Source organism: Heterodontus francisci, chromosome 27 (genome assembly GCF_036365525.1).
Source record: "Heterodontus francisci isolate sHetFra1 chromosome 27, sHetFra1.hap1, whole genome shotgun sequence".
NCBI classification, from domain to species: Eukaryota; Metazoa; Chordata; class Chondrichthyes; order Heterodontiformes; family Heterodontidae; genus Heterodontus; species Heterodontus francisci.
In genome coordinates this window covers 12773444-12801052 of record NC_090397.1, presented here as the reverse complement: position 1 = coordinate 12801052, position 27609 = coordinate 12773444, and the positions used below count along the sequence as shown (strand labels likewise).

The 27609-nt window shown below is 42.9% G+C and overlaps 1 protein-coding gene across 2 annotated transcripts in view; it reads right to left on the bottom strand.

Moving 5' to 3' along the window:
• Positions 1-293: 293 nt before the first annotated feature.
• The window catches only part of itpr2 (inositol 1,4,5-trisphosphate receptor, type 2), a 308108-nt gene continuing 280792 nt past the window's right edge, over positions 294-27609 (bottom strand). The window contains exons 53-57 of one of the 2 annotated variants that reach the window (XM_068058832.1): positions 26936-27066; positions 18780-18945; positions 10570-10730; positions 5589-5750; positions 294-4036 (exon numbers count right to left, since the gene is read on the bottom strand). In XM_068058832.1, the coding sequence (XP_067914933.1) occupies positions 3950-4036; positions 5589-5750; positions 10570-10730; positions 18780-18945; positions 26936-27066 (707 nt within the window). In that variant the 3' untranslated portion in view covers positions 294-3949. The remainder of the gene's footprint in view (positions 4037-5588; positions 5751-10569; positions 10731-18779; positions 18946-26935; positions 27067-27609) is intronic. The other variant, XM_068058834.1, reaches the window with a different exon arrangement.

Below are 27609 nucleotides of genomic sequence, written 5' to 3'. Positions count from 1 at the left end.
TCCTCATTATTTCAGGCCTCTTTGTTTAACTTGGTTAGGAGCTGGTTCTGATCTTCAGGCGTATTTCAGCTGTTCAAAAAACCTCCTAACAGCAATTCATGGTTGATTAAGAGGATGATTTGCCTTTTTTCTTGTGTCATTGGATGGCCTGCTGTGCAGGATTTGCTAGCTCATGTATTGAAAATCGGAGAAGTATGACTGCCTTATAACCTTCAAAACAAAAATCAATGCTAGCCCATCAATAGCACAACTGCAGCAATAGCCAGGCTGTGACCATTCATTAAATACTCCTGTTCACTAAAAAAGATAAGCTTTATTAGTTTAAGATAAAAACACATCATAAAGTCAGAACGAATTAAGACCTTCGCCTCTTTTAACAAAGGCCATACAAATAATACCAGTTAAAAAGGCTTTGTAATGATGATTTAATTGGAGATTTCCATTGCCTCTATTTTGCAGTTCATGCAAGATTTTCAAATTAAAACCATATAAATACATTAAAAAAAAATACCAAACATTGATGCAGCAAAATATCTCAGTGATTTCCACCATTAATGTACAAAATTCATCTTTTAAATGTCATACATCCTTTGTAGCTCAATTGGTTTTAGAGTATAAAAATACTTTTTTGCTTTAGTACCTTTACAAGTTTGATGACATCAAAAGGTTAGATACATTCAAAGTGGTTTTAAAAGAACAAAAAAGTGTCTTTAGTCAAGCTCTGTAGTCGAGGCCCAGGAGCATAGCTGTATAATTCACTGCGTTCTGATAACCCCCATCTAGATTATATTCCTTGATGTCAGAACATGAATCATTCTTTGCTATTCCTTCCACTTATCTCCCTCTCCCTTTCAATCAAACCATTTTGATCCCCAAAATAAGTTTTATACCACAGTTCAAATATGTACAAGGTGAAGCTGCACATTGGCTGAAGTTACTCATACTTATTGGTCCAGTTGTCCCAGGAATCAAATATTCAGCAATGTGTGACTGTTTTATAGACTCCAGTTATTCTGGTCAAAATACTCTGTGTTCTTGTCTCACAGTTCATTACAAGATGTGCAATATAGAGGACTGAACATAGGAACAGGAGTAGGCCATTCAACCCATTCAGCCTGTTCAACTAGGTCATGGCTGATCTGCACCCTCAACTCTATTTACCCGTTTTTTCAAAGCCCTTATCCAACAAAAATTTATCAATCTCAGTCTTGAAAATTTTCACTGACCTAGCACTTTCAGCCTTTTGTGGGAGAGAGCTCCTGATTTCCACTACCCTTTGGGTGAAAAGAGTGCACCAGATGTCACTCCTGAATGGTCGAGCTCTAATCTGAAGATTGTGTCCTCTGATTCCAGATTCCCCCATCAGTGGGGCTAGTTTCTTTGTATCTACCCTATCAAATTTTTTTTATCGTTCTAAACACCACAATCACATCAATTGCAAAGAAAGCTTGTACTCATCCTGTGGGAAACACATGAGGTTTATGGCAAGTATGAAGGCATCACCAAGAAGGTCATGCAAGTGAATGCACTGAGAATATCCCTCTGATAGACATTAAAGACAGGCCTTTGACCACGTGAGTGTCCTTCTAAATTGCTTCAATGCTCTACGGTTACCATCTTGTAATCCATGATGAGAAACCAAAGCTACGTATCTTAACTATGGACACAAAGTATAGGAAACACATGAGGATTACGAACAGGAACACAACCACCGTGTTAAGTGGGATAGTTTAAGAACAGATTTAGCAGCTCAAACCTAGGCATCCATGAGGCAATGTGGGGCAGCAGCAGAATTGCATTCCACCTCAATCTGTAACCTCATAACCTAGTATATCCCTCACTTCATCATTATCATCAAGCCAGGCGACCATCGCGAGTTCAATGAGGAGTGTAGACGAGTAAGCCAGGAGTAGTACCAGGTGTACTTGGAAATGAGATGCTGATTTGGTGAAGCTATAACACAGCTTACAGGCATGCTAAAGAGTGGAAGCAACATGCTGTACACAGAGCTTCACAAACCCATAAACAATAGATTAGGTCAAAACTCTGCAACCCTTCCATATCCAGCTGTCAATGGTAGTGGACAATTAAACAATTAACAGGAGTAGCAGGCTCCATGAATATCCTCATCCTCAACAATGGCGGCATCCAGCATATGAGTGCAAAAGCCTAGGCAGAAGCATTTGCAACCATCTTCAACAGAATTGCTGGCCTCCTCCTGAGGTCCTCACCATCTCAGATGCCAGTCCTTGGTCAATTCAATTCACTCCATGTGATATCAAGAAATCACGGAATGCATAGGATAGAGCAAAGGCTATTGCCCCTGACAACATCCCAGCTGTAGTGTTCAAGACCTGTGCTCCAGAACTAGCTACCCCCCTAGCTAAGCTATTACATGAGAGCGACAATACAGTTATCTACCGGACAAAGAGGAAAATCGCACACGTATGTCCTGCCCATGAAAAGCAGGAGATACTCAACCTGCCCAATTATCGCCCTACTAAACTACTCACAATCATCAGCAAAAGTGATGGAAGGAGTCAGCCAGGACCACTCAGTTCCAGACCTCATTACAGCCTTGGTTCAAAGATGGATAAAAGAACAGAACAGTGAGATGAGAGAGACTGCCCTTGACATCAAGGCAGCATTTGACTGAGTGAAGCGTCGAGGAGCTGAAGTCAATGGGAAATTGTGCTTGGTGGGGTGGGGGGGTGGCGGTGTGGAGGGGCTGGTGTGGGGGTAGAACTCTCCACTGGCTGGAATCAAACCTAACAAAAAGGAAGATGATTGTGCTTGTTGGGAGGCCAATCATCTCAGCCCCAGGACATCAGTTCAGGAGGTCCTCATTGCAAAATTGAAGGCTCAGCTATTTCCAGCTGTTTCATTGATAGCCTCTTTGGTGATGATTGCAGTGTTCAGCTGTATTCACAATTGCCTAGGTACTGAGGCAACCCATGCCCACATGCAGGACAACATCCAGGCCTGGGCTGATAAGTCGTAAGTAACATTCGCGCCACACAGGTGCCAGACAATGACCATCTCCAACAAAAGTAAGCCTAACCACCTTCTCCATGACACTCCCCATCACCGAGATACCCGTGTCAACATCCTGGGTATTCACTACTAACCCGAAACTCAACTGGCCAATCATATAAATGCCTTTGCTACTAAAGCATGTCAGAGGCTGGGCATTCTGTGGTAAACTGATTACCTACTGATTCCCTAAAGCATCTGCATCACCCACAAAGCACAAGTAAGGACTGTGATGGAATACTCTCCACTTGCCTGGATGAGTGTAGTTGCAACAACACTCAAGAAGCTCGACACCATCCAGGGCAAATGCAAAGGTGATTGGCACCTCAGCAACTAACTTAAACCCAACTACCATGTACCAGACTGCATTGCGTACTATCTACAGAATGCACTGCAGCATTTTGACAAGGTTTCTTTAGCAGCAAACCTGTGGCCTGCACCACTTTCTACATAACACCACTGCAGGAGCACCTTTACCACAAAGATGGCAGAGGTTCAAGAAGGATGCCCACCACCATCTTAAGGGAAACCAGGGATGGGAAATAAATGCCAGCAATGCCCACATCCCAAGAATGAATAAAATAAAATTTAAAATGGTCACCATCTTGTAATCAGAAGTGAGACAACAATGCTGAGTATTTTGAATATGGACATGAAGTGCAGGAAATGCATGAGAATTATGAACAGGAAGTTTGGAATGCAGGGTGAATAAGCATGAATGCACCAGCAGAAAGGCCACTTGTAGGAATATACTGAGAACATCCCTATGATGGATTTTATGGCAGGCCGTTGAGTCCTTCTATCCAGTTATTAAGGCATTTTTCAAATACAGAAATAGGATCTCAACAACGAGCATAATTTGTCCCTATCACATGACTTCGTGGAACTCTGTGCTGAATGCCAAAGTCACTAGTCCTCAATGTGCTGCCACATGATGGTTCACGTGAGGTGTGTTTGGTCCAAGAAATCCCAGTCGTTGTTTGTTCTTCCTTTGCTCGGTCATCTGTAAAATAAAATAAAAACCCGTATCAAAATAGAATCATACAACACAGAAGCGGCCATTTGGCCCATCATGCCTGTCCCAGCTCTTGGAAAAAGCTTCCCAATTAGTCCTGATCCCCCCCACCCCCGCACTTCTCCCCCGCTCTTTCTCCATAGCACTGCAATTTTTTACCTTGTCAAGTATTTATAAGGACATAGAAAGAGGAGTCGGCCATTTAGCCCTTCGAGCCTGCTCCGCCATTCAATGTGATCATGGCTGATATGTGACCTAACTCCATAATCCCGCCTTTGCCCCATATCCCTTAATACCTTTTGGAAACTAAAATCTATCAATCTAGCATCAATTGCCATTTGTGGAAGAGTTCCAAACTTCCGCTATAATGAAGTGTGTCCTGATATCACTGCTGAAAAGTCTGGCTCTAATTTTTAAATTATACCCCCTAGTCCTAGGCTCCCCAACTTGCAGAAATAGTTTCTTTGATCTGGCCCTGTTTCCCTTAATATCTTGAAAACGTTTATCAAATCACCCATAACCTTCTAAAATCCAAGGAATAAAACCTTAGTTTTTAAAAAAATCTCTCTTTTTATCTTAATCCTTGGAGTCCATGTATCATTCCGGTAAATCTATGCTGCACTCCCTCCAAGGCCATCACATCCTTCCTAAGTATGGTGTTCAGATACTAACCAGGGCAATTCCCTTTTGGAAGTTACTATTGAATCTGCTTCCATCAACCTTTCAGGCAATCCATTCAAGATCACAATAACTTTCTGCATAAAATAACTTCTCCTCATCTCCCTCTGCCTTTTTTGCCAAGTATCTTAAGCCTATATCCCCTGGCTACCAAACTTCCTGTCAGTGGAAACTGTTTTTCCATATCTGCTCGATCAAAAACCTTCATATTCTGGATACTGTATCTATAAATGAGCTCCAATCTACTCTTCTTGCTGTCTTTAGCTGATTGGGTTGAACAACTGTAATTTCTGTGCAATCCTATCAGTTCATGTTGTTGATCTTCTACAACAGCAGTGTCCTTACCCCATATGCGCTCCTTGATCCCATATCCTTTTACCTTCAACCACCTACCTAACCTATTCTTCAATTTTGTCATGGTCTCTGTTTCAATTGCAAACACAATCTTGTCTAACTCCTCAATCAGTGGAAACAATCTGAGGGTGTAATACATCTGTGGCATGAATTTCCCCAAGTCTGTCATTATCAAAGGTGCCTGCTGGTCAACATTGGTATTAATCTGGGGTAAACAATCCCTCAGCTGTTGAAGAATCTAATTTTAATCTCACTGAAACCAACTAAATGACAATTGGGCAGGTTCAACAATGGGTGGCTGATCTGATCCCCCAAAGCATTGCCCAGACGGTGGAGGTACAACTTACCCTCATAGTTTGCAGTTGAGCAAGAGGATTTTCTTGCCAATTTAGTGATCTGCCATGCGGGTGCCCTCCCACCCCCAGTGACCTGGAGGACTGAGGAAGCTTGTTCAAAGAGAGTAGCAGAGTCCCAGAAACACTGAGCAGAATTTATATTGTTTCTTTACCTGTTCTTTCAGTTCTGAAAGCTGTCCGGACAGTTGTACCACCAGATTCATGGTTGATTCCAACTTATCTTGCAAACTTCTGATTTCGTTCTGTTCACTATCGCCTTCGTTACTAACCAATGATATGGCACGCATCCGAGGGAACCAATCCAGGTTCTTCTCCTGTAATCAATCATGGAAATTAGTCCTACCTTCAGTAAGATTTGAGAACTGAGCAGAGATTTTTTTGTTGGATAGAATTGTATACTTGACCTAAATTACCTAAAGAAAGCATGACATGAAAGAAAGAAGCATTTAATGACTTTGGGACATCTCAAAAGGCTTTACAGCCAATTAACTATTTTTTAATTGCAGTCACTGTTGTGATAAACTTATGTCCTAATTAGCGTCGTAAATTTATAATGATTATTCGATAACTCCATAAGAAAGAAAGGGCTTGCAATTATATAGCATCTTGAACCTAGATACATTTCCAAACCACTTCACAGAAATGTAATCAGATTTGACACTAGCCAAAGAAGCAAAAGTCTGTTTTTCTTTGAATAGAGCCATGGGAAATTTTACATCCAACAGAGAGGGCAGGTGGGCCGATAGAACATCCTTTTTTATTTGGTGCAATTATTTTAATTTCTCTTACTGAAAATGTAGGGAGGAAGTGGCCTAGAAATAATTCTAGTTATTTAAAACTTTCAAAACTGCAATTGTAGTTAGATTTTTGTGAGGTAATGGTATCAAGGGATATGGAACTAAGGGTGAATGGGGCTGAGGTACAGATTAGCCTTGGTCAAATAAAATGGCTAGAGGGGCCAACCCTTGTTCCCATGTTTGGTTATTTTCAGTTCACCCAGGGTGGCTATTCTTCATGTGTGAGTATAATGACAATGGCAGCCTATCCCATCATGTGGGGGTCATCCGTTTTGCCCCCTCCTTAGTAGCATGATTACAGCACACTACCCTAGTTTGGTTCCGTTAACAAAGTATAGACTAGGGACTGAACCTGGGAACCTCCTGGCCTATTTACAATGGTGTCAAACCAAAGCACATTCCACAAAATCACATAGCACATTGAAAAATACCGACAGAAATAAACCTGTTGCACTAATGTCATAAAATCTTACAATGCAAATAGAATTTACACTTTGTTATAAAAAATAATTACAATTAATATTCAGCTGCTTTAATGGCCATCTAATTACTTATTTTAAACCATTTTCAAGGTATCCACTTTATTTTTTAAACGGATAGTTCAGAGTAGACTTTTGTACAGAAAGCATCTGTACAATGTTGTCGTGCTGTTGATTGATGCCCAAAATTGTACAAAAGGTTGCTGTACAAAGCAGGTTACTCTGAATTAGGTTCATTCTGCATTCACAATAACATAGGAATTGCTAGATACAAAAAGATCAAGGCCTGTCTAATTCAACTTCTACCATCCTGGTAGTTGCATGATACTAACTACATGATACATGTTGACTCATCAGAACAATCAATCTCTATCAATTCGTCTACAAGAGGCCCAGACATGAGATGAGGGAACAACCCCAATAGTGCAGAGCTTTGGGAAGCATACATCCAGTTACCTGTTCCCCGCAAGTCTGCTACACTCACCATTCTGTTTTAAAAAAAAGGTTCACATGAAGACTTTAGGCAGGCATTCATGCAGAGATGTTCCCAATGTTAAACCTACTCAGTGTTTTCAACTGGTGTGACTCAGCTGAAAGATTTTGACTCAAGAGTCTTATACAAGAACCTTTAATAATGTGCTTTATTTGAAAGAAAACTAATTGTAATGGGTACTGTCTCTTTATCCTTCGTCTTCCCACAGGGCCACCATCCTATCCAAATCCTTTCTCGACTTCGGCCAAACTCTGAAACCAGTCGACATCGACCACTAATACCCGGCCTGCTCAGTGCTCCTGCAATGTGGTGTGAACTGGCTGGCTGGCTAAACCTTTCTAAAGCTCACATGCAATGTGGAATTCCCTGCTGCACGTTTAAGAGGGATAGTTAAACTTTCCATTCATCTGCATTCCAGGCAGTTCAAAAGCTAATGGATTTCATCGACTTGCAGCGGCAGTTAGACAGAAACTGATGCTCGAGAGCATGCCAACTAGAGTGATGCAGGACGAGATGGAACTGAAAATGCTGGAGCATGGTGAAGAAACTCTCATTACACTCACTGCTCTCTGGAGTGCAGACTTATAAGACTTAGTGTGGTTATTGGGCATAACGCTTTTGCATTCTGCAACTGCCCAACTTGCTTAATTTCTGTAAATAAACCTAGTTAGTTAACCTGGAATCTGAGCTCAACTCCAGTGTGGTGTTAATAATGACTGTATGCATCTATATAAGAACAGGAGGAGGCCATTCAATCAGAACATGGCTGATCTGTACCTTCAGATTCCCACTACTGTTTGTATGAAGAAGTGCTTCCTGACATCACCCATGAACAGCTTAGCTCGAATTTTAAGGTTATGCCTCCTTGTTCTTGGACTCCGCCATCAACAGAGGAAATAGGATAGACAGAGAAAAATATCAACTCCTGTAATCATTTTAACCATCTCAATTATATCACCCTCAATCTTCTACATTCAAAGAAACAAACAATGTCAAACCAAGGAACTTGTTACAGCGGCCTGCAGAGTAATAACTCTTCATTATCAAGGCATCAGTCATATTGCACACCATGTGGAGGGAGTTTTGGGATACAGTATATGATTAATTTGAGACATGGGGCAGGGTTTTCCTCTGGGTGCTGGGACCCTGATGTCGGGATAAAATGGGGGTCCTGAACTCACACTTGCTAGTAGTGGTACTGGCTCAGCAATTTTCACGGAGCAGGCCTCTTAATTGGCTGCCTCCGGGCTTGCCTTCCAATTAAAGACAGCTAGTGGGATGTAATTGCATCTGGCCCAGAGGGCTGGCAGCTCCAGAGCCTTGGCAGCCCCACCAAGAAAGGGGGGGGGGGCGCTGTTGAGGCAGGTCAGAGAACGGTGTGTTGAGGCGCCCTCGGAGAGGTTGGTAGGGCGTGCCCCTAGCCAAGCTGTTCCAGTTACAATACTGACATCTACCCGGCAATGTGGAAAATTGCCCAGGTATGTCCTGTACACAAAAAGCAGGACAAATCCAACCTGGCCAATTACCGCCTCATCAGTCTACCCTCAATCATCAGCAAAGTGATGGAAGGTGTCATTGACAGTGCCATCAAGCGGCACTTATTTAGCAATAACCTGCTCAATGATGCTCAGTTTGGGTTCCGCCAGGGCCACTCAGCTCATTACAGCCTTGAGAACGGAACTCAAGAGGTGAGGTGAGAGTGACGGCTCTTGACATTAAAGCAGCATTTGACCGTGTGACATCAAAGAGACATAGCAAAACTGGGAATGGGAATCAGCGGGAAAACTCTCCACTGGTTGAAATCATACTGAGCGCAAAGGAAGATGGTTATGGTTGTTAGAGGTCAATCATCTTAGCTCCAGGACATCACTGCAGGAGTTCCTCAGGGTAGTGTCTTAGGCCCAGCCATCTTCAGCTGCTTCATCAATGACCTTCCTTCAATCATAAGGTCAGAAGTGAGGATGTTAGCCGATGATTGCACAATGTTCAGCACCATTCATGACTCCTCAGATAGTGAAGCAGTCCGTGTAGAAATGCAGCAATACCTGGACTATATCCAGGCTTGGGCTGAAAAGTGCCAAGTAACATTCATGCCACACGAGTGCCAGGCAATGACCATCTCCAACAAGAGTGAATCTAACCATCTGCCCTTGACATTCAACAGTTGAATCCCCCACTATCAACACCCTGGGGGGGTTACTATTGACCAGAAACTGAACTGGAGTAGCCATATAAATACTATGGCTACATGAGCAGGTCATAGGCTAGGAATCCTGCAGTGAGTAACTCACCTCCTGACTCCCCAAAGCCTGTCCACCATCTACAAGGCACAAGTCAGGAGTGTGATGGAATACTCTCCACTTGCCTGGATGGGTGCAGCTCCAACAACACTCAAGCAGCTGGACATCATCCAGGACAAAGCAGCCCGCTTCATTGGCACACCATCCACAAACATTCACTCCCTCCACCACTGATGCACAGTGGCAGTAGTGTGTACCAGCTACAAGATGCACTGCAGCAACACACCAAGGCTACTCAGGTAGCACCTTCCAAACCTGCAACCTCTACCACCTAGAAGGTCAAGGGCAGCAGATGAATGGGAACACCACCACCTGCAAGTTTCCCTCCAAACCACACACCATCCTGACTTGGAACTATATCGCCGTTCCTTCACTGTCACTTGTTCAAAATCCTGGAACTCCCTCCCTAATAGCACTGTGGGTGTACCTACCCAACATGGACTGCAGCAGTTCAAGAAGGCCACTCACCACCACCTTCTCAAGGGCAATTAGGGATGGGCAATAAAGGCTGGCCTGGCCAGCGACACCCACATCCCATGAAACAAATTTAAAACACAAATTAAAATTCAGAGGGGCCAAGCAGATAGACTCCTCTGGATGGCCCATTGGGGCTCCAGGTGTGGCCTTCCCTGTCCACGGTCTCCCCTTTGGGCCATGGAGCTCCAGTGACCCCTTGGACTGCCGCCTCCATGAAGCTGGCAGCTTCTGCATGTGGTAGGTGGGGGCTGCGGGGGCGGTCTCTCCACCGCTGTCAAAATGCCAGTGAGCCTGAAGAATCAGCCCTAATAGGTTCAGGAAATTGCTGCCTATGATCTGTGGAAAGTACAGCAAGCTTGGGAGGAACAGATGACTTTGCACCTACAATTTCCAAAGTTTTCAACCACTGGAGCTTTTCTCGCCTCATGTCTGGATCCGTTGAAGACTAATTGATAGACACCGATTGCTCTGATTAGTCAACAACTCCATTATTGTATCATGGGACTATCAGGATGAACTAAGTTGGCCTTGGTCTTTTCCCATCTAATAATTCCCAAGTACAGTTAACTGGATCTTTCATGACTCACCCCGATCATTTGTGCAACATAACTTTCAGGTCCAGTGTATTCAGTTGGATCCTTGACTTTGATTAAAACGATGAAGTATAAGTAGTACCACATATTGTGTTCAACCTTGATGTGCTCCTCAAAGGACACTGTCTTGTTATCAAACTTGTCTCGTTCAAGCCCTACGAATAAAAATGTACAAAAAAGAATTCATGAGCAGCATTTTTATTCGTACTTATGAATCTGCCTTGGCTTTGCTGACAGTTAGGCAAAGGAGATGGTGTTTGGTTATGTTTGCTGTTTGTTGCATTGGGTTAGAGAAGGGTGCCTAAGCTTTTGGCTCTATTTACCACATAGGTATGAACTGTAGGGACTCAGGAGTATACATCTATGTTCCCATTAATCTGCATAGATCTCAAGTTGCTTATACTAACAAAACTAATCTGATTTAGCATTTATCCAATGAGGCATCAGTGCTAAAAACAAATCTACAGGCCCATGAAATTCGAGCTGGTTAAACCAGAGAGCAAGTGTAAATAAGTATTGTACTGAAGAAGTAAATAAGTTATCTGGGCTCCAAAGGCTGGATGATCAAGGCATGGGAGATTCCATTAGCATTGCCAAATCTGGTTGGAAATATATTCCAGAAGGTTTTATCCCCATGACCTACTGCCTCCAATCGCCTCACCCCCACACTCCCACCATTGGTCACTCAACGTGCCACTACTTGTGGCATTTGGTCGACAATGGCAATACAATATCCACAATTCTCTAGCCTCCAGAAACCACATGGTTTTATGGATCAGAATGCGCAAGAACCAGGGGTGCATCGCATCCTGGGGGTACCTGCTGTTAATCGTGAGGTTGGCCAGAGTGAAACGGGTGAAGAAAATGCCATGATCCAGCGAGCAACCCCTGAGAATCAATCTTTCATTCCGGAAGACTCCAGGACAATCTGGGAGGGTTGTCAACCCTGAGCTCCATGTAGCCTTAGGGCCACAGGTTGGATGCGCTGTTTGTGACACGCAATTTGGGACCTGGGTTTGAATATAAACCAGGTCCCCTATGCACTTCAGAGTCCTACAGGAAATAAGTTTAAGGAGTCTTAATCTGGCTCCTACTGAGAGTGGGTGGGCTGAACAAGACTGTCCTTAGTAGGCAACTTTAATCAGAAAAGGTCACAAGGAGGGATGATGTAGGAAAATGGAAAAGTCACATCCCAGCAGAATGGAGCACTCATTCAAGAGAGTGACTAAAGTATAATCAGGAGAAAATGAAATGCAAGAATCAGAACCCCTAAGAGTAACAAATCACAAACACTGTTACTGCTATACAGTAAAACAAAATGGAACATTGAAACAAAAAAGCTTTACAGATCGTACCAGTGACATGTGAATGCACTGAAGAGTTGTACAATGTGTCAGCTTTGGCTAGAAAGGGTGGTGAAGGCAGATTCAATCATGGCTTTCAAAAGGGAATTGGATAAGTACCGGAAGAGAAAAAAGCTTGCAGGGCTATGTGGAAAAGACAGGAGTGGGACTAGCTGAGTTGCTCTAGCAAAGACACGGCATGGGTTCAACAAGCTGAATGGCCTCATTCTGTGCTGTAAGCATTCTATGATTAGGTTCCAAATATCTAGAAGCTTTACAAAATATCGCTGGAATAACATGTCAGGAGAATAAATAAATCTGGATTGGGACAACTTTAATAGTGGAAGCAATGGAAGAAGAGGTTTTTTCATTAAAGGAGAAAAAAACATTCCCTTCCATTTGTGTTTGTTCTCTCTTTCCATTCCCTCAATTCCAAGCCAAAACAGACACCTTCCCCACATCCTGACCCTTTGTAACACTGTTCTGTAACTTGACACTAGACAGTGAGTAGGGGAATTTGTAAATGAGCTTTCTCTTCAATACCAGGAGACTGCAAAAAAAGCTAATAGGTTAGGGGCAGATGCAGTTCAATGCAGAGAGATGTAAAGGAGTACATTTTTACAGAAAAAAAAAGTTGTGAAAGGGGGCATACACTGAACAATGAGGTAACAGCATGGAGGCACAGACAAACCTAGAAGTGGCCTTTTCATGACCACAGGATGGCCCAAAATGCTTTACAACTAATGAAGTACTTTACAAATGTAGTCACTGTTAGAATGTAGGAGCCAATATGCACAAAGAAAGGCCCCAGATACAGAAATGAAATAAATAATGAGATAATTTGTTTTTAGTGATGTTGGTTGTGGCATATATGTTGGTCAGGAATGGGAGAACTCCCCTGCTCTTCTTTGAATAATGTTGCGGGATCTTTTCCATTCACCTGAGAAGAGCAGACAGGGCCTTGATTCAACGTCTCATCCATAAGACAGCTTCTCTGACTCCCTCAGTACTGTACTGAAGCAGCAGCTCAAGTCTCTAGAGTGGGGCTTGAACCCACAATCTTTTGATTCAGAGGCCAGATATCTACCAAACTAGCCAAAGCTAACACATTTTACAGTTCTTTAAAGATTGAGAGTGTGGGTATAAAAAAAACCATTAAAAAGGCAAAGGAGATTCTAGATTTTGTTCATGAGACACTGAATATAAAAGCAGGGAAGTTTGTGCAAGACATTGGTTAAGACTACAATTTGTATAGTGTGTACTGTTCTAGACATTCCATTACAGGATGACTATTAGAGCCAATGGCAAAGATACAAAGATGATGCAGTAGAATGAGGTTTTTCCAAAAAGATTAAGAGGAAATCCAACAAAGATTTTTGAAGTGATGAAAGTTTTTGACAGGATAAACAGTGAAAGTTTTTTACTAGTCGATGAGTCCGTAACAAGGGTGCGGAGAGCCTCGAAGAATCAAGGGGCAAATTAGGATAAATGCTTTTACACAGAGGATTACTAGAACATGTAATGTTTTGTTGCTGAGACTATAACATCATTTAAAAAATAATTGGAAATGCAAAAATAATCTAGGAAAAGTGCATGGGGACCACTGATGGAGAAGCATTGATGCTTATACATATGCTGTCGCTTACTGCACAGTATATTTGAATTTGAATTCATAGCAAGTACTTATTAACAGAATATGAAGCCAGAGTAAGAACTTTTGACACAATATAAACCTCATTTGAGGTATGAATTATCAAGCCAAACCATACAAATACTATTGTGGAATTATGAGTTAGTTTGTTGGGGTTTGAATACATTTCTATACTCACAAAAGTTTTACAGAATTACTGAATTCCTGTATTTATTCTTGGTAATGGACAATGATGCAGCATTTTGTTCACTAGAGAAGTATCATTCAAAACAGGGTTTGGAACGAGTTGTCTGATAAAGACAATGAGATCCAGCAAACCAAAGAAGCAGAGGAAAGTATGTAAAATCTGGTAAGAAATAGGGAGAGAGGTATAATAGATGTATTACTATATTAAAAATCTTGGGTCTGTCAACTTAATTAATACAAATTCTTAAAGGGGTATGGTATGGTGATGTTACTGGACGAGTAATCCAGAGACAAAAATCAAGGAAAAAAATCAACAGGCACTTGGAGCGATTTCAGTTAAGTAAGGAGAAACATATACATAAGAAGCAGGAGTAGGCCATTCGGCCCCTCAAGCCTGCTCCACCATTCAATAGGATCATGGTTGATCTGATCGTGGCCTTAACTCCACTTTCCTGCCTGCCCCCCATAACTCTTGACTCCCTTGTTATTCAAAAATCTATCTATCTCAGCCTTGAACATATTCAATGACCCAACCTTGGCTGCTCTCTGGGCTAGAGAATTCCAAAGATTAACGACCCTCTGAGACAAGAAATTCCTCCTCATCTTTCTCTTAAATGGGAGATCCCTTGTTCTGAAACTGTAATCCCTAGTTCTAGATTCCCCCACATCCTCTCAGCATCTACCCTGTCAAACCCATTCATAATCCAATATGTTTCAATCAGATCACCTCTCATTCCTCTAAACTCCAATGATGTAGGCCCAAACTGCTCAAACTTTCCTCATAAGACACCCCTTCATCCCAGGAATCAACCAGTGAACCATAGAACCCATGGAAAACTCTTAACTTGCCGTCTGAAGTAGCCATTCAATTAGGGACACTTGGGGCAGGTAACAAATGCTAGCTCTGCCTGGATCCCGAGAATGAATAAAAACATTCAAATTTATATCACACTGCGATTACAGCTTCCTGCCACTCCAGGTGCTGTAGCTGCTAGTGGGAGGGTGTAATTACAGTATGACAAGTTTACGTGGGCATTTTCCATTATAAATGTGAACATAAGAATTCATTTTTTCTTTAAATGGGTACATAATTATGTCTGCAAGACCAATTATCCCACACCCTTTCACCCCACTTCCCTGAAGATGATAATTAGTCTGTTCTCTGCATGTGCAGCCCCACAGGAGATTGAGTAAAATCTTGTTTTAAAAAGAAACTCTTGTCAGATTTAACCATGGGTGTATTTCCTGCACTCTGCAACGTACAGAATAATTCTGACTGGGGTTTCTGTTACTATTGCAGCTAACTTCTATCCTAAGGCTGCGTGGAGGTATGCCTATGATAAAGACTTGAAAGGAGAAAAGGTGAAAGTTCAAACCATAATGATCATCCTTGTCTCAAATTAATTCAGGAAACAGTTGTGACCACACTGTAATGAGCTTGAGGAACTGGGGTGAGAGACAGTCATTATGTGACTGTTCCTACCCTTGGAAATAAAGCCTTTATGAAGTAAACCCAGTACGTTCTGGATGCATCATTGTTAAGGATTAGTTAGGAAATGTAGAGCTTTTCCTAGAGGAAACTGTTGTCTGGTGCTTTAAACAATCTAAACAAATTCATCTCAGGCGGGGATGTAAAACGGGCAATAATGAATCCAGCCCCTTTTACACTCTGTAATAGTCATTTCCAGTGGAGGATGGAAAGGAATATTGGGTGTTAATTCACTAACACATGGTTTGTGCCACCATCAAAAACGCATTTATACCCAATAAGTTCAGATATACCTTTTGCCCCATGGGGAAGTCCTTCTTTTTATTTAAAACTCGACTCAAGAGGAATGAGGAAAGGGGAGTTAACATTTCTACTGCTCAATTCTAGATTCCCAGTGGCAAGCCTGAATTCCAACTGAATCACCCCACACAGGAGACGTTAGGTCCAACTGACATAATGCACAGTTAAAGGCTTCTTCCCCGCTTATAATGAAGCTGTTCAATGGTCTCATTTCATCCTTAGCACGCTGAATAAACAGGAACTTGTATGTTTAGCATTACCAATGCTGTGAACAGTGCTTTAAAGTTTAATATATAGTGGGTGGATGTTTATAATGTGAGCTCACTTTGTGTAATCTAATGCCAAGAACCAAAAATGCTCTCTGCACTGTCTCTAGTTCAAAACTGTTAGTAATGGAAAAGCCTTTAGCATATACAATGGGAGTGATGAGTGTGCAAGATCCTTAAATAGATTTGGTATGCATTTCAATATAGCCATTTTACTGCAGATGCTCAACACTGAATGACTACTTAATTAAATCGGTTCCCTATTATGCCGAAGGTGTACTTCATCCTTTAAAACACCAGAATAAATGAATCCTAAAAACACTGGAGAAGGAGATTAAAGAAAACTAAACAAATGATCATTTCATTTCTATATCGACTGGATACGGAGCTCAAAAAATTGTTTGATAGACTTTCCGTTCATGAGAAACTACAGAACTGAAATGGAGATGCAAATTAGGACAGTGTGCAGTTCCTTTAATTTCACTAACATGGATGGTAGTGCTCAGATGCTCCTGGACATTGTGAAACAGTGGTACACCGTCTTTGGGGCAATATCCAGAGGAACATAGGAACAGGAAAAAGCCATTCAACCCCTTGAGCCTGTTCAACATTCAATTAGATCATGGTTGATTTGTACCTAAACTCCAAATACCCACCTTGGTACATAACCTTTACCAATACCCTTTACCAAACAAAAATCTATCAATTTTAGATTTGCAATTTTCAATTGACCCCCAGCCTCAACAACCTTTTGGGGAGTGAACTCCAGATTTCCACAACCCTTTGTGTGAAGAAGTGCTTCCTGACATCACCTCCATGTCTCCTATCAACTTCCTTAATCATTTTAAACAACTTAATTAGTTCACTACTTAATCTCCCACATTCAAGGGAATACAAACCTAGTCTATGCGACTTGTCCTCTTAATTTAACCTTGTTTTTTTAGCTCTGCATCATTCTGTTGAATCTGTGCTGTACCTCCCCCAATGCCAATATATCCTTCTTGATATGCACAGTAGTCTACGTGGGGTCCAGCCAGAGATCTGTACGGCAGTAACAGAACCTCCAGCCCTTAGTATTCCAGCTCGCTTGAGATAAAAGGCTAATGAAATGTTGGCCTTGCACCTGTCCACTAGCTTTTAGTGATCGGAAAACATACCTTTTATTTCTACTCACTGTATCCTACGTCCTAATTAAGTCGCTATTCATGTCAATAGGTTGTCTCCAATTTAACACACTCTTGTCTTTGTTAACAGTCTCATATGTGGAACCTTATCAAATGCCAACTTATAGATCTCCCTACCATTAACTCATGGCAAGTGAGAGTGTGATGTGGGCCTGTGACGCTTACAGGAAGCACATGCGACACAGGAAAGGCATGTGACACTTATAGGAAATACGAGAGACACCTTCATTTATGTAACGCTTTTCATGATATCACGTTGTCCATTGGTTCTAAAGTACTTTGGAAGTACTTTTGAAGTGTAGTCACTGCTGTAATGTAGGGAAATGCAACAGCTAGTTTGCACACAGAAAGGTCCCACAAGTAGCAATATGATGTGGTTTCTTTGGACTTTCAGAAGGCTTTTGACAAAGTCCCACATAGAGATTAGCATGTAAAATTAAAGCGCATGGGATTGGGAGTGGTGTATTGCGATGGATAGAAAATTGGTTGGCGGACAGGAAACAAAGAGTAGGGATAAATGGGTCCTTTTCCGAATGGCAGGCAGCGACTAGTGGGGTAACGCAGGGATTGGTGCTAGGACCCCAGCTATTCACAATATATATTAATGCTTTAGATGAGGGAACTAAATGTAATATCTCCAAATTTGCAGATGACACAAAACTGGGTGGGAGGGTGAGTTGTGAGGAGGATGCAGAGAGGCTTCAGGGTGATTTGGACAAGTTGAGTGGGCTAATGCATGGCAGATGCAGTATAATGTGGATAAATGTGAGGTTATCCACTTTGGTAGAAAAACAGGAAGGCAGATTTTTATCTGAATGGCTATAAACTGAGAGAGGGGAATATGCAGCGAGACCTGGGTGTTCTCATACACCAGTCGCTGAAGGTAAGCATGCAGGCGGTAAAAAAGGCAAATGGTATTTTGGCCTTCATAGCGAAAGGATTCGAGTACAGGAGCAGGATTGTCTTGCTGCAATTATACAGGGCCTTGGCGAGGCCACACCTGGAATATTGTGTGCAGTTTTGGTCTCCTTATCTGAGGAAGGATGTTCTTGCTATAGAGGAGTGCAGCGAAGGTTTACCAGACTGATTCCTGGGATGGTGGGACTGACGTACGAGGAGAGATTGAGTCGGTTAGGATTATATTCGCTGGAGTTCAGAAGAGTGAGGGGGGATCTCATAGAAACCTATAAAATTCTAACGGGACTTGACAGGGTAGATGCAGGAAGGATTTTCCCGATGGTGGGGGAATCCAGAACCAAGGGTCATAGTCTAAGGATACGGGGTAAACCTTTCAGGACTGAGATGAGGAGAAATTTCTTCCCCCAGAGAGTGGTGAGCCTGTGGAATTCGCTACCACAGAAAGCAGTTGAGGCCAAAACATTGTATGTTTTCAAAAAGGAGTTAGATATAGCTCTTGGGTCTAAAGGGATCAAAGGGTATGGGGCAAAAGCGGGAACAGGTTACTGAGCTGGATGATCAGCCATGATCATAAGGAATGGCGGAGCAGGCTCCTATTTTCTATGGATAAATATTGGCCAGGACACTAGAGAGAACTCACTTTCTCTTCTTCGAATAGTGCCATGGGATCATTTATGTCCACTACTGTTTAATATCTCATCCAAAAGGTGGCATGTCCAACAGTGCAGCACTCCCTCAGTATTGCTCTGAAATGTCTACTTAGATTAAGTGCTCAAGTCTCTGAAGTGGGGCTTGAACCCACAACCAGTAATATGAAACCAACTGAAGCAAATAGGAACTAGAATTTAACTGCTAATGTTAACTTACCACAGATAAAACAAGTTGTCTTGAGGATCTCTTCTTTCTTCTGTTTCTCGCTTCTCAAATCAGCAAATGTGTCGATGATAACACCAAAGATCAAGTTTAGGACAATGATGATGACGACGAAGAAAAACAGGAGATCATAGATGACACGTGCAACAAACAATGGCTCCTGAAATTCGAAGATTTGTCTTCATCAGCCAGCTTTAGTTAGCGTCAAAGGTCAGCTAAACTCTTAACAGCTAACAAGGTGAGGTAAGTAGCTTCTTCCCGATTGCCCTCTGATTCTTCATTGAACAGAGGTCCAACTAGTCCCCATCCAGTGCTATCCTCCTCTGCCTGGCTGAACCTATTTTACATGGAACAACTATTTCTTTGACTCCATTCACTTCCTCCAAATAAAATGTGTTGCTATGGGAGCCTGTTTAGGTCCTAGCTATGTTTGCCTTTTTTGTAGAATAGTGGAATATTCTTTTTCTCAGACCTACTTATGTCCCTCCATCAGCTAACCTGACTTCCTCTCATCCCACTTCCTGTAAGCAATCTATTTCCTTCTCCCAGTTTTGCCATCTCCGTCGCATCTATTCTGACAATGGCACCTTGCATACCCGTGCATCTAATATATCTTCCTTTTTCCTCAACCGAGGAATGCCCCCACCAGGGCCCTCGACCTTGTCCATCCCATTTCCTGCAGTTCTGCTCTCACCCCTTCCCCTGCCCCCAAAACTACGACAACGTTCTCCTTTCCCTCACCTTCCATTGCACCAGCCTCCACATACAATGGATCATTTTCCGCCACATTCAATATGATGCCTCCACCAAATACACCTTCCCCTCCCCTCCCTTTTCAGCATTCTAAAGGGGCTATTCCCTCTGTGATACACTTGGCCACTCCTCAATCACCCCCAACAACCCACGTCCCCCCCACCCCTTAACATGAAAGCACAGATGCACAACACCTGCCCTTTTTAGCTCCTCCCTTCTCACCATCCAGAGTTCCAAACATTCCTTTCAGGTGACACAGTGATTTATATATACTTCTTTCAATTTAGTATACCATATTCGCTGCTCGCAATGTGGTCTCCTCCACATTGGAGCGACCAAATGCAGACTGGGTGACCACTTTGCAGAACACCTCCATTCAGTCCGCAAGTGTGATCCCACGCTTCTGGTCGCCTGTCATTTTAATTCCCCACTCCACTCCCACTCTGATCTCTCTATCCTCCTATCCTCAGCCTCCTACTCTGCTCCAATGAAGCTCAAAATAAGCTCCAGGAACAGCACCTTAAAAGGCCTGCTACCCGACCCAAGCCCAACAGGACTCACTGGCATGTATCGGGTTCGGGTCGGGTCAGGTCGCTCTTCCAGGTCCGGCTTTCGGGCTTGGGTCGGGTCGGGTCGGGTCAGGCTGGGTCGGACTCACACAATAAGTATTGCTCTGCTGGGAAGTTGAGTTTAGTAAGTGTCAAAAGTTGAAAAGCCTACCTGAGCTGGGAGTCCGGGACGTCAAGGAGGGAAACTCTGAGTCTGCGCAGTGAGTGAGTGAGCGTCTCTATGACGTCACCGGGCTCATGCTGCAGCTTCCTGCAGATTTGGAATCGCAAGGTAAGTAAAGTGAACATTCCGGTGGTCGGGTCAGGTTCGGGTCGGGCACGGGTCCGGTGTGGTTCTGTCGGGTTTGGGTCGGGTTTCTTTGTTCCTGACCCGAGCAGGCCTTTACAGCACCTCATCTTTCAATTAGGTACTTTACAGCCTTCCGGACTCAACAATGAGTTCAACAATTTCAGATCATAAATATTGCCCCCATTTTTCAGACAACAGCTGTTGGTAATGATTCTGCTATGCATATTTTCACCCTCCTCTAAACCCAGCTTTTGTTTCTTTACTTGTTCCATTCCCATCCCCTTTTGTCTTAGACCATCATCCCTTGCCATTTAATCTCTCCTGCCTTCCACCTATCACAGGCCTTATCTTCTGTTCTTTCCTCCCCGGCTCTGTGTTTGCTTAAAACCTATTACATCTCTAGCTTTTTCCAGTTCTGATGAAAAGTCACAGACCTGAAACCTTAACTCACAGATGCTGCCTGATCTATCCAGTATTTCCAGCATTTTCTGTTTTATTTCAGATTTCCAGCATCTGCAGAATGTTGTTTCTGTATTGGCTTTGCAAAGCTGACGAAGGGATCTATGAAAATCGTGCTTCTATTTTTGGAGGTGGGAGGAGGGGAGTTTTATTGAGATCGTAACATTTGTTCAAAATGCAGAAAGGAGAAAACAAATCTAGGTACATTTGTTGTTACACCGGTAAAAAAAAACTGTTCACCAAATGAATACACGCCAACAAAGGTTGATTGAGATAGTTTACTGGTTTTGGTACTGGTACAAGCACACCATACAAGTTATGAAATTGAATTCAATAAGCCTTGGAACTTGTGAACTGGTATCAGAAAAAAATTACCCTGAAAGATTATCATGGAAACCCAATTGTTTTACTCATGTTCTTCAGGCAATGGAAGCTGCCACCCCTATGTGGTCTCGCCTACATGTGACTCCAGTCCCACACAATGTACCTGACACTTATGTGCTCTGAAGTGGCCTAATGGACCATTCAGTTGTAAAATAATCATGTTGGGGGTGGGGGGGGGGTGGAATCTATTTAAGGACAGGCCATAATCGTGGCCTTGCCAACATTGCAAGAACAAAAGGACTGATCCAGTGGTATAAAAACAAGAAATGCTGGAAATACTCAGCAGGTCTGGCAGCATCTGTGGAGAGAGAAGCAGAGTTAACGTTTCAGGTCAGTGACCCTTCTTCAGAACTGGCAAATATTAGAAATGTAAAAGGTTATAAGCAAGTAAAGCTGGGGTGGGGCAAGAGATAACAAAGGAGAAGGTGTAGATAGGACAAGGTCACAGAATAGCTGACCAGAAGGTCGTGGAGCAAAGGCAAACAATATGTTAATGGTGTGTTGAAATACAAAGCATTAGTACAGATAGGGTGTTAACGGACTGAAAACTGAACAGCTGCAAGTATAATCATGAAAAAAAGTGGGTAAGCAAACTGAACAAACTAAGATGAAATAAAATAAAATAAAATAAACACACAAAAAATTTTTGAAAAGGAAAAAGAAAAACAAACTGAAAATGAAAGTAAAATGGGGAGCCCGTCATGCTCTGAAATGATTGAACTCAATGTTCAGTCCGGCAGGCTGTAGTGTGCCTAATCAGTAAATGAGATGCTGTTCCTCGAGCTTGTGTTGATGTTCACTGGAACACTGCAGCAATCCCAGGATAGAGATGTGAGCATGAGAGCAGGGGGGAGTGTTGAAATGGCAGGCAACAGGAAGCTCGGGGTCCTGCTTGCGGACTGAGCGGAGGTGTTCCACAAAGCGGTCACCCAGTCTGCATTTGGTCTCCCCAATGTAGAGGAGACCACATTGTGAGCATTGAATACAGTATACAACATTGAAAGAAGTACAGGTAAATTGCTGCTTCACCTGAAATGAGTGTTTGGGGCCTGGGACAGTGAGAAGAGAGGAGGTAAATGGGCAGGTATTACACCTCCTGCAATTGCAAGGGAAGGTGCCATGGGAAGGAGACGAGGTGGTGGGGGTAATGGAGGAGTGGACGAGGGTGTCACGGAGGGAACAATCCCTTCGGAATGCTGACAGGGTAGGGGAGGGGAAGATGCGTTTGGTAGTGGCATCACGCTGGATGTGGCGGAAATGGCGGAGGATGATCCTTTGGATATGGAGGCTGGTGGGGTGGAAAGTGAGGACAAGGGGAACCCTGTCGCGGTTCTGGGAGGGAGGGGAAGGGGTGAGGGTAGAGGTGCAGGAAATGGGCCGGACACGGTTGAGGGCCCTGTCAACAACAGTGGGGGGAATCCTCGGTTGAGGAAAAAGGAAGACATATTAGAAGTGCTGTCATGGAAGGTAGCATCATCAGAGCAGATGTGTCGGAGACGGAGAAACTGGGAGAATGGAATGGAGTCCTTACAGGAGGTAGGGTGTGAAGAAGTGTAGTCAAGGTAGCTGTGGGCTTATAATGGATATTAGTAGACAGCCTATCTCCAGAGATGGAGATAGAGAAGTCGAGGAAGGGAAGGGAAGTGTCAGAGATGGACCATGTAAAGGTGAGAGAAAGGTGGAAATTAGAAGCAAAGTTGATAAAGTTTTCCAGTTCGGGGCAGGAGCAGGAAATGGCACCGATACAGTCATCAATGTACCGGAAAAAGAGTTGGGGGAGGGGGCCTGAGTAGGATTGGAACAAGGAATGTTTGACATATCCCACAAAAAGACAGGAATAACTAGGACCCATGTGGGTACCCATAGCAACACCTTTTACTTGAAAGAAGTGAGTGGAGTTGAAGGAGAAATTGTTCAATGTGAGAACAAGTTCAGTCAGGCGGAGGAGGGTGGTGGTGGATGCAGACTGGTTGGGCCTCTGTTCGAGGAAGAAGCGGAGAGCCCTCAAACCACCCTGATGGGAGATGGAGGTGTAGAGAGATTGGACGTCCATAGTGAAGAGGAGGCGGTTGGGATCAGGAAACTGGAAATGGTCAAAATGACGTAGGGCATCAGAAGAGTCACGGATGCAGGTGGGAAGAGACTGGACCAGGGGAGAAAAGATAGAGTCAAGATAGGAAGAAATAAGTTCAGTGGGGCAGGAACAGGCTGAAACAATGGGTCTGCTGGGACAGTCCTGTTCGTGGATTTTGGGAAGGAGGTGGAAGCGGGCTGTCCGGGGTTGCAGGACTATGTGGTTGGAAGCTGTAGAGCGAAGATCTCCAGAGGAGATGAGGTCAGTGACAGTCCTGTGGACAGTGATGTTCGGTGGTGGGGTCATGGTCCAGAGGGAGGTAGGAAGAAGTGTCTGAGAGTTGGCACTGAGCCTCTGCAAGGTAGAAGTCGGTACGATATACAACAACAGCACCACCCTTGTCTGCAGGTTTAATGACCATGTCGGGGTTAGACCTGAGAGAACGGAGTGTCTCAAGTTCAGAGGAGGACAGGTTAGAGTGAGTGAGGGGGGCAGAGAATTTGAGATGACTGATCCAGTGGCCTGTTTAAGTATAGATTGGCCAAATCAAGATTTTTTCAGAATCCCTATTTTTTCTACCACTAATTCAAGGTTAAATATTTTGGTTAAAAGCTCACTGGATTTAAAACACATCCCATCGAAGTCTAGTGATCGGCACTGCTCTTATGGGCTGTACATTTAATTGCAAAGATTGCTACTTCAGCCTCATTGTCCCAGCTGGAAAATATATTGCACCTTTTAACTCAAAGTGATCTGAATTAACTGTTGTGGAAGTACCTACCCAAGGTATTACTAAACTGTTGTGGAAGTACCTACCCAAGGGATTACTAAACTGTTGTGGAAGTACCTACCCAAGGTATTACTAAACTGTTGTGGATGTACCTACCCAAGGTATTACTAAACTGTTGTGGATGTACCTACCCAAGGTATTACTAAACTGTTGTGGAAGTACCTACCCAAGGTATTACTAAAATGTTGTGGAAGTACCTACCCAAGGGATTACTAAACTGTTGTGGAAGTACCTACCCAAGGGATTACTAAACTGTTGTGGATGTACCTACCCAAAGTATTACTAAACTGTTGTGGATGTACCTACCCAAGGGATTACTAAACTGTTGTGGAAGTACCTACCCAAGGTATTACTAAACTGTTGTGGAAGTACCTACCCAAGGTATTACTAAACTGTTGTGGAAGTACCTACCCAAGGTATTACTAAAATGTTGTGGAAGTACCTACCCAAGGGATTACTAAACTGTTGTGGAAGTACCTACCCAAGGTATTACTAAACTGTTGTGGAAGTACCTACCCAAGGTATTACTAAACTGTTGTGGAAGTACCTACCCAAGGTATTACTAAACTGTTGTGGATGTACCTACCCAAGGGATTACTAAACTGCTGTGGATGTCCCTACCCGAGGGATTACTAAACTGTTGTGGAAGTACCTACCCAAGGTATTACTAAACTGTTGTGGATGTACCTACCCAAGGGATTACTAAACTGTTGTGGAAGTACCTACCCAAGGTATTACTAAACTGTTGTGGATGTACCTACCCAAGGGATTACTAAACTGTTGTGGAAGTACCTACCCAAGGGATTACTAAACTGTTGTGGAAGTACCTACCCAAGGGATTACTAAACTGTTGTGGATGTACCTACCCAAGGTATTACTAAACTGTTGTGGATGTACCTACCCAAGGGATTACTAAACTGCTGTGGATGTCCCTACCCGAGGGATTACTAAACTGTTGTGGAAGTACCTACCCAAGGTATTACTAAACTGTTGTGGATGTACCTACCCAAGGGATTACTAAACTGTTGTGGAAGTACCTACCCAAGGTATTACTAAACTGTTGTGGATGTACCTACCCAAGGGATTACTAAACTGCTGTGGATGTACCTACCCGAGGGATTACTAAACTGTTGTGGAAGTACCTACCCAAGGTATTACTAAACTGTTGTGGATGTACCTACCCAAGGGATTACTAAACTGTTGTGGATGTACCTACCCAAGGTATTACTAAACTGTTGTGGATGTACCTACCCAAGGGATTACTAAACTGTTGTGGATGTACCTACCCAAGGTATTACTAAACTGTTGTGGATGTACCTACCCAAGGGATTACTAAACTGCTGTGGATGTACCTACCCGAGGGATTACTAAACTGTTGTGGATGTACCTACCCAAGGGATTACTAAACTGTTGTGGATGTACCTACCCGAGGGATTACTAAACTGTTGTGGAAGTACCTACCCAAGGTATTACTAAACTGTTGTGGATGTACCTACCCAAGGGATTACTAAACTGCTGTGGATGTACCTACCCAAGGGATTACTAAACTGTTGTGGATGTACCTACCCAAGGTATTACTAAACTGTTGTGGATGTACCTATCCAAGGGATTACTAAACTGCTGTGGATGTACCTACCCAAGGGATTACTAAACTGTTGTGGATGTACCTACCCAAGGGATTACTAAACTGTTGTGGATGTACCTACCCGAGGGATTACTAAACTGTTGTGGAAGTACCTACCCAAGGTATTACTAAACTGCTGTGGATGTACCTACCCAAGGTATTACTAAACTGTTGTGGAAGTACCTACCCAAGGTATTACTAAACTGTTGTGGATGTACCTACCCAAGGTATTACTAAACTGTTGTGGAAGTACCTACCCAAGGTATTACTAAACTGTTGTGGATGTACCTACCCAAGGTATTACTAAACTGCTGTGGATGTACCTATCCGAGGGATTACTAAACTGCTGTGGATGTAACTACCCAAGGTATTACTAAACTCGACTATCAGCATATGATAATTCTGGACAATTGTTGGAAAATTGAAGGCTGCCATTGCTATAGAGCTAGACCATGTTAAACTCAAGGGTTGATAGATTCATTATCAAGGTTCCTGCCTCTTTAAGTTTCAAGTGCTCAATATATTCTTCAGGCTCTATTAGTTTTACATCTCTGATAAACTTTCCTGGGTGTGCTTTTTCCTTTTCTTCATATTGAAGATCCAAACCCATTTGGCCAAGGTTTCACATGATTAATCTGACTACCAGCTCCTGGAGCTTTTTGAGAAATCTCAAACATTTTCTGCAGATCTTACTCTATTGACTCTCGTAACCTGGCTGACATTATTTCACTTGCTAAAAGGTTGGTTCTACGGTGTTTTGCTTGACTCGTATCATAATGATAAATTAAGGAAAATTGTCTGATGTTTTCCTCCTTTGTTTCCCCACTATAAACAACACACACACACAACACAACAAAACAAACACACCTCATATATAAACACATGCATGCATCACACAACGCGCATGTACTTGCAGTACACACATACAGAGATACATGCAGACATATATGCATGCGGATCACACATGCATGTGCCTCCGCACCCCACACATGCTCATGCACAAGTGTTAGACATACACAACATACCACACATATGTGCCCCAGGCATGCCACAAATACAGGTGCAAGACACACATGCACACCACCCACCCCTGCACACTACACACACATACAGTCGTGCACTGCACATGGACACACATGCACCACACGCAGAGGCACCACACACACGTGCAATGTGTGGGAGATTTCTAAGTGTGCAAAGATACTTACACTCTTTGAAGGTTTTCTTAACACATCACCAACTCCACCTCCATTCCTCAATCCCTGATTTAATACTGTTACAATGCACATGAGTAGAGTATCGCAGGTTTGTTCGGATCTTGTATCATCTTGACTTTCTGCTGCAAAAGAAAAAGAACATTCTTTACTTGTAGTTCCTGTTTCAATATTTACCGTGTGAAATCTTGCAAATATTTATCTTGGACACCAACTACCAGACAGAATCTAACAGTGTTGCTGCAAATATTTTCCATTACTCTTCCTTAAAAATCCTCTTTCATTGATCAATGTGGCAGATATTCCGACAATCATTATTACTGACAAACTTGCATTGATTTAGCACGTCCTCAGGATATCCCAAAGCACCTCACACCCAAGGTCCTGCAAACAGCAAATTACATAAATGGCCAGCTATCTGTTTTGTAGTGGTGTTGGTCGATGAAGAATGCTGGCCAGGACATCGGGAGTGTTCCCTGCTCTTTGAATAGTTACAAGAGTTTTTTAAATTACATCCCAACTAAACAGGTAGATGGGTTCTTGTTTCAATATCTGATCTGATCTGCAACTCCTGCTCAGTACTGAAATGTCAGCCTAGGTTGTCAGCTCAAAGTCTAGATGGAGGCGTGAACCCATAATTTTCAGACTCAGAGGCAAGAGTGCCACCG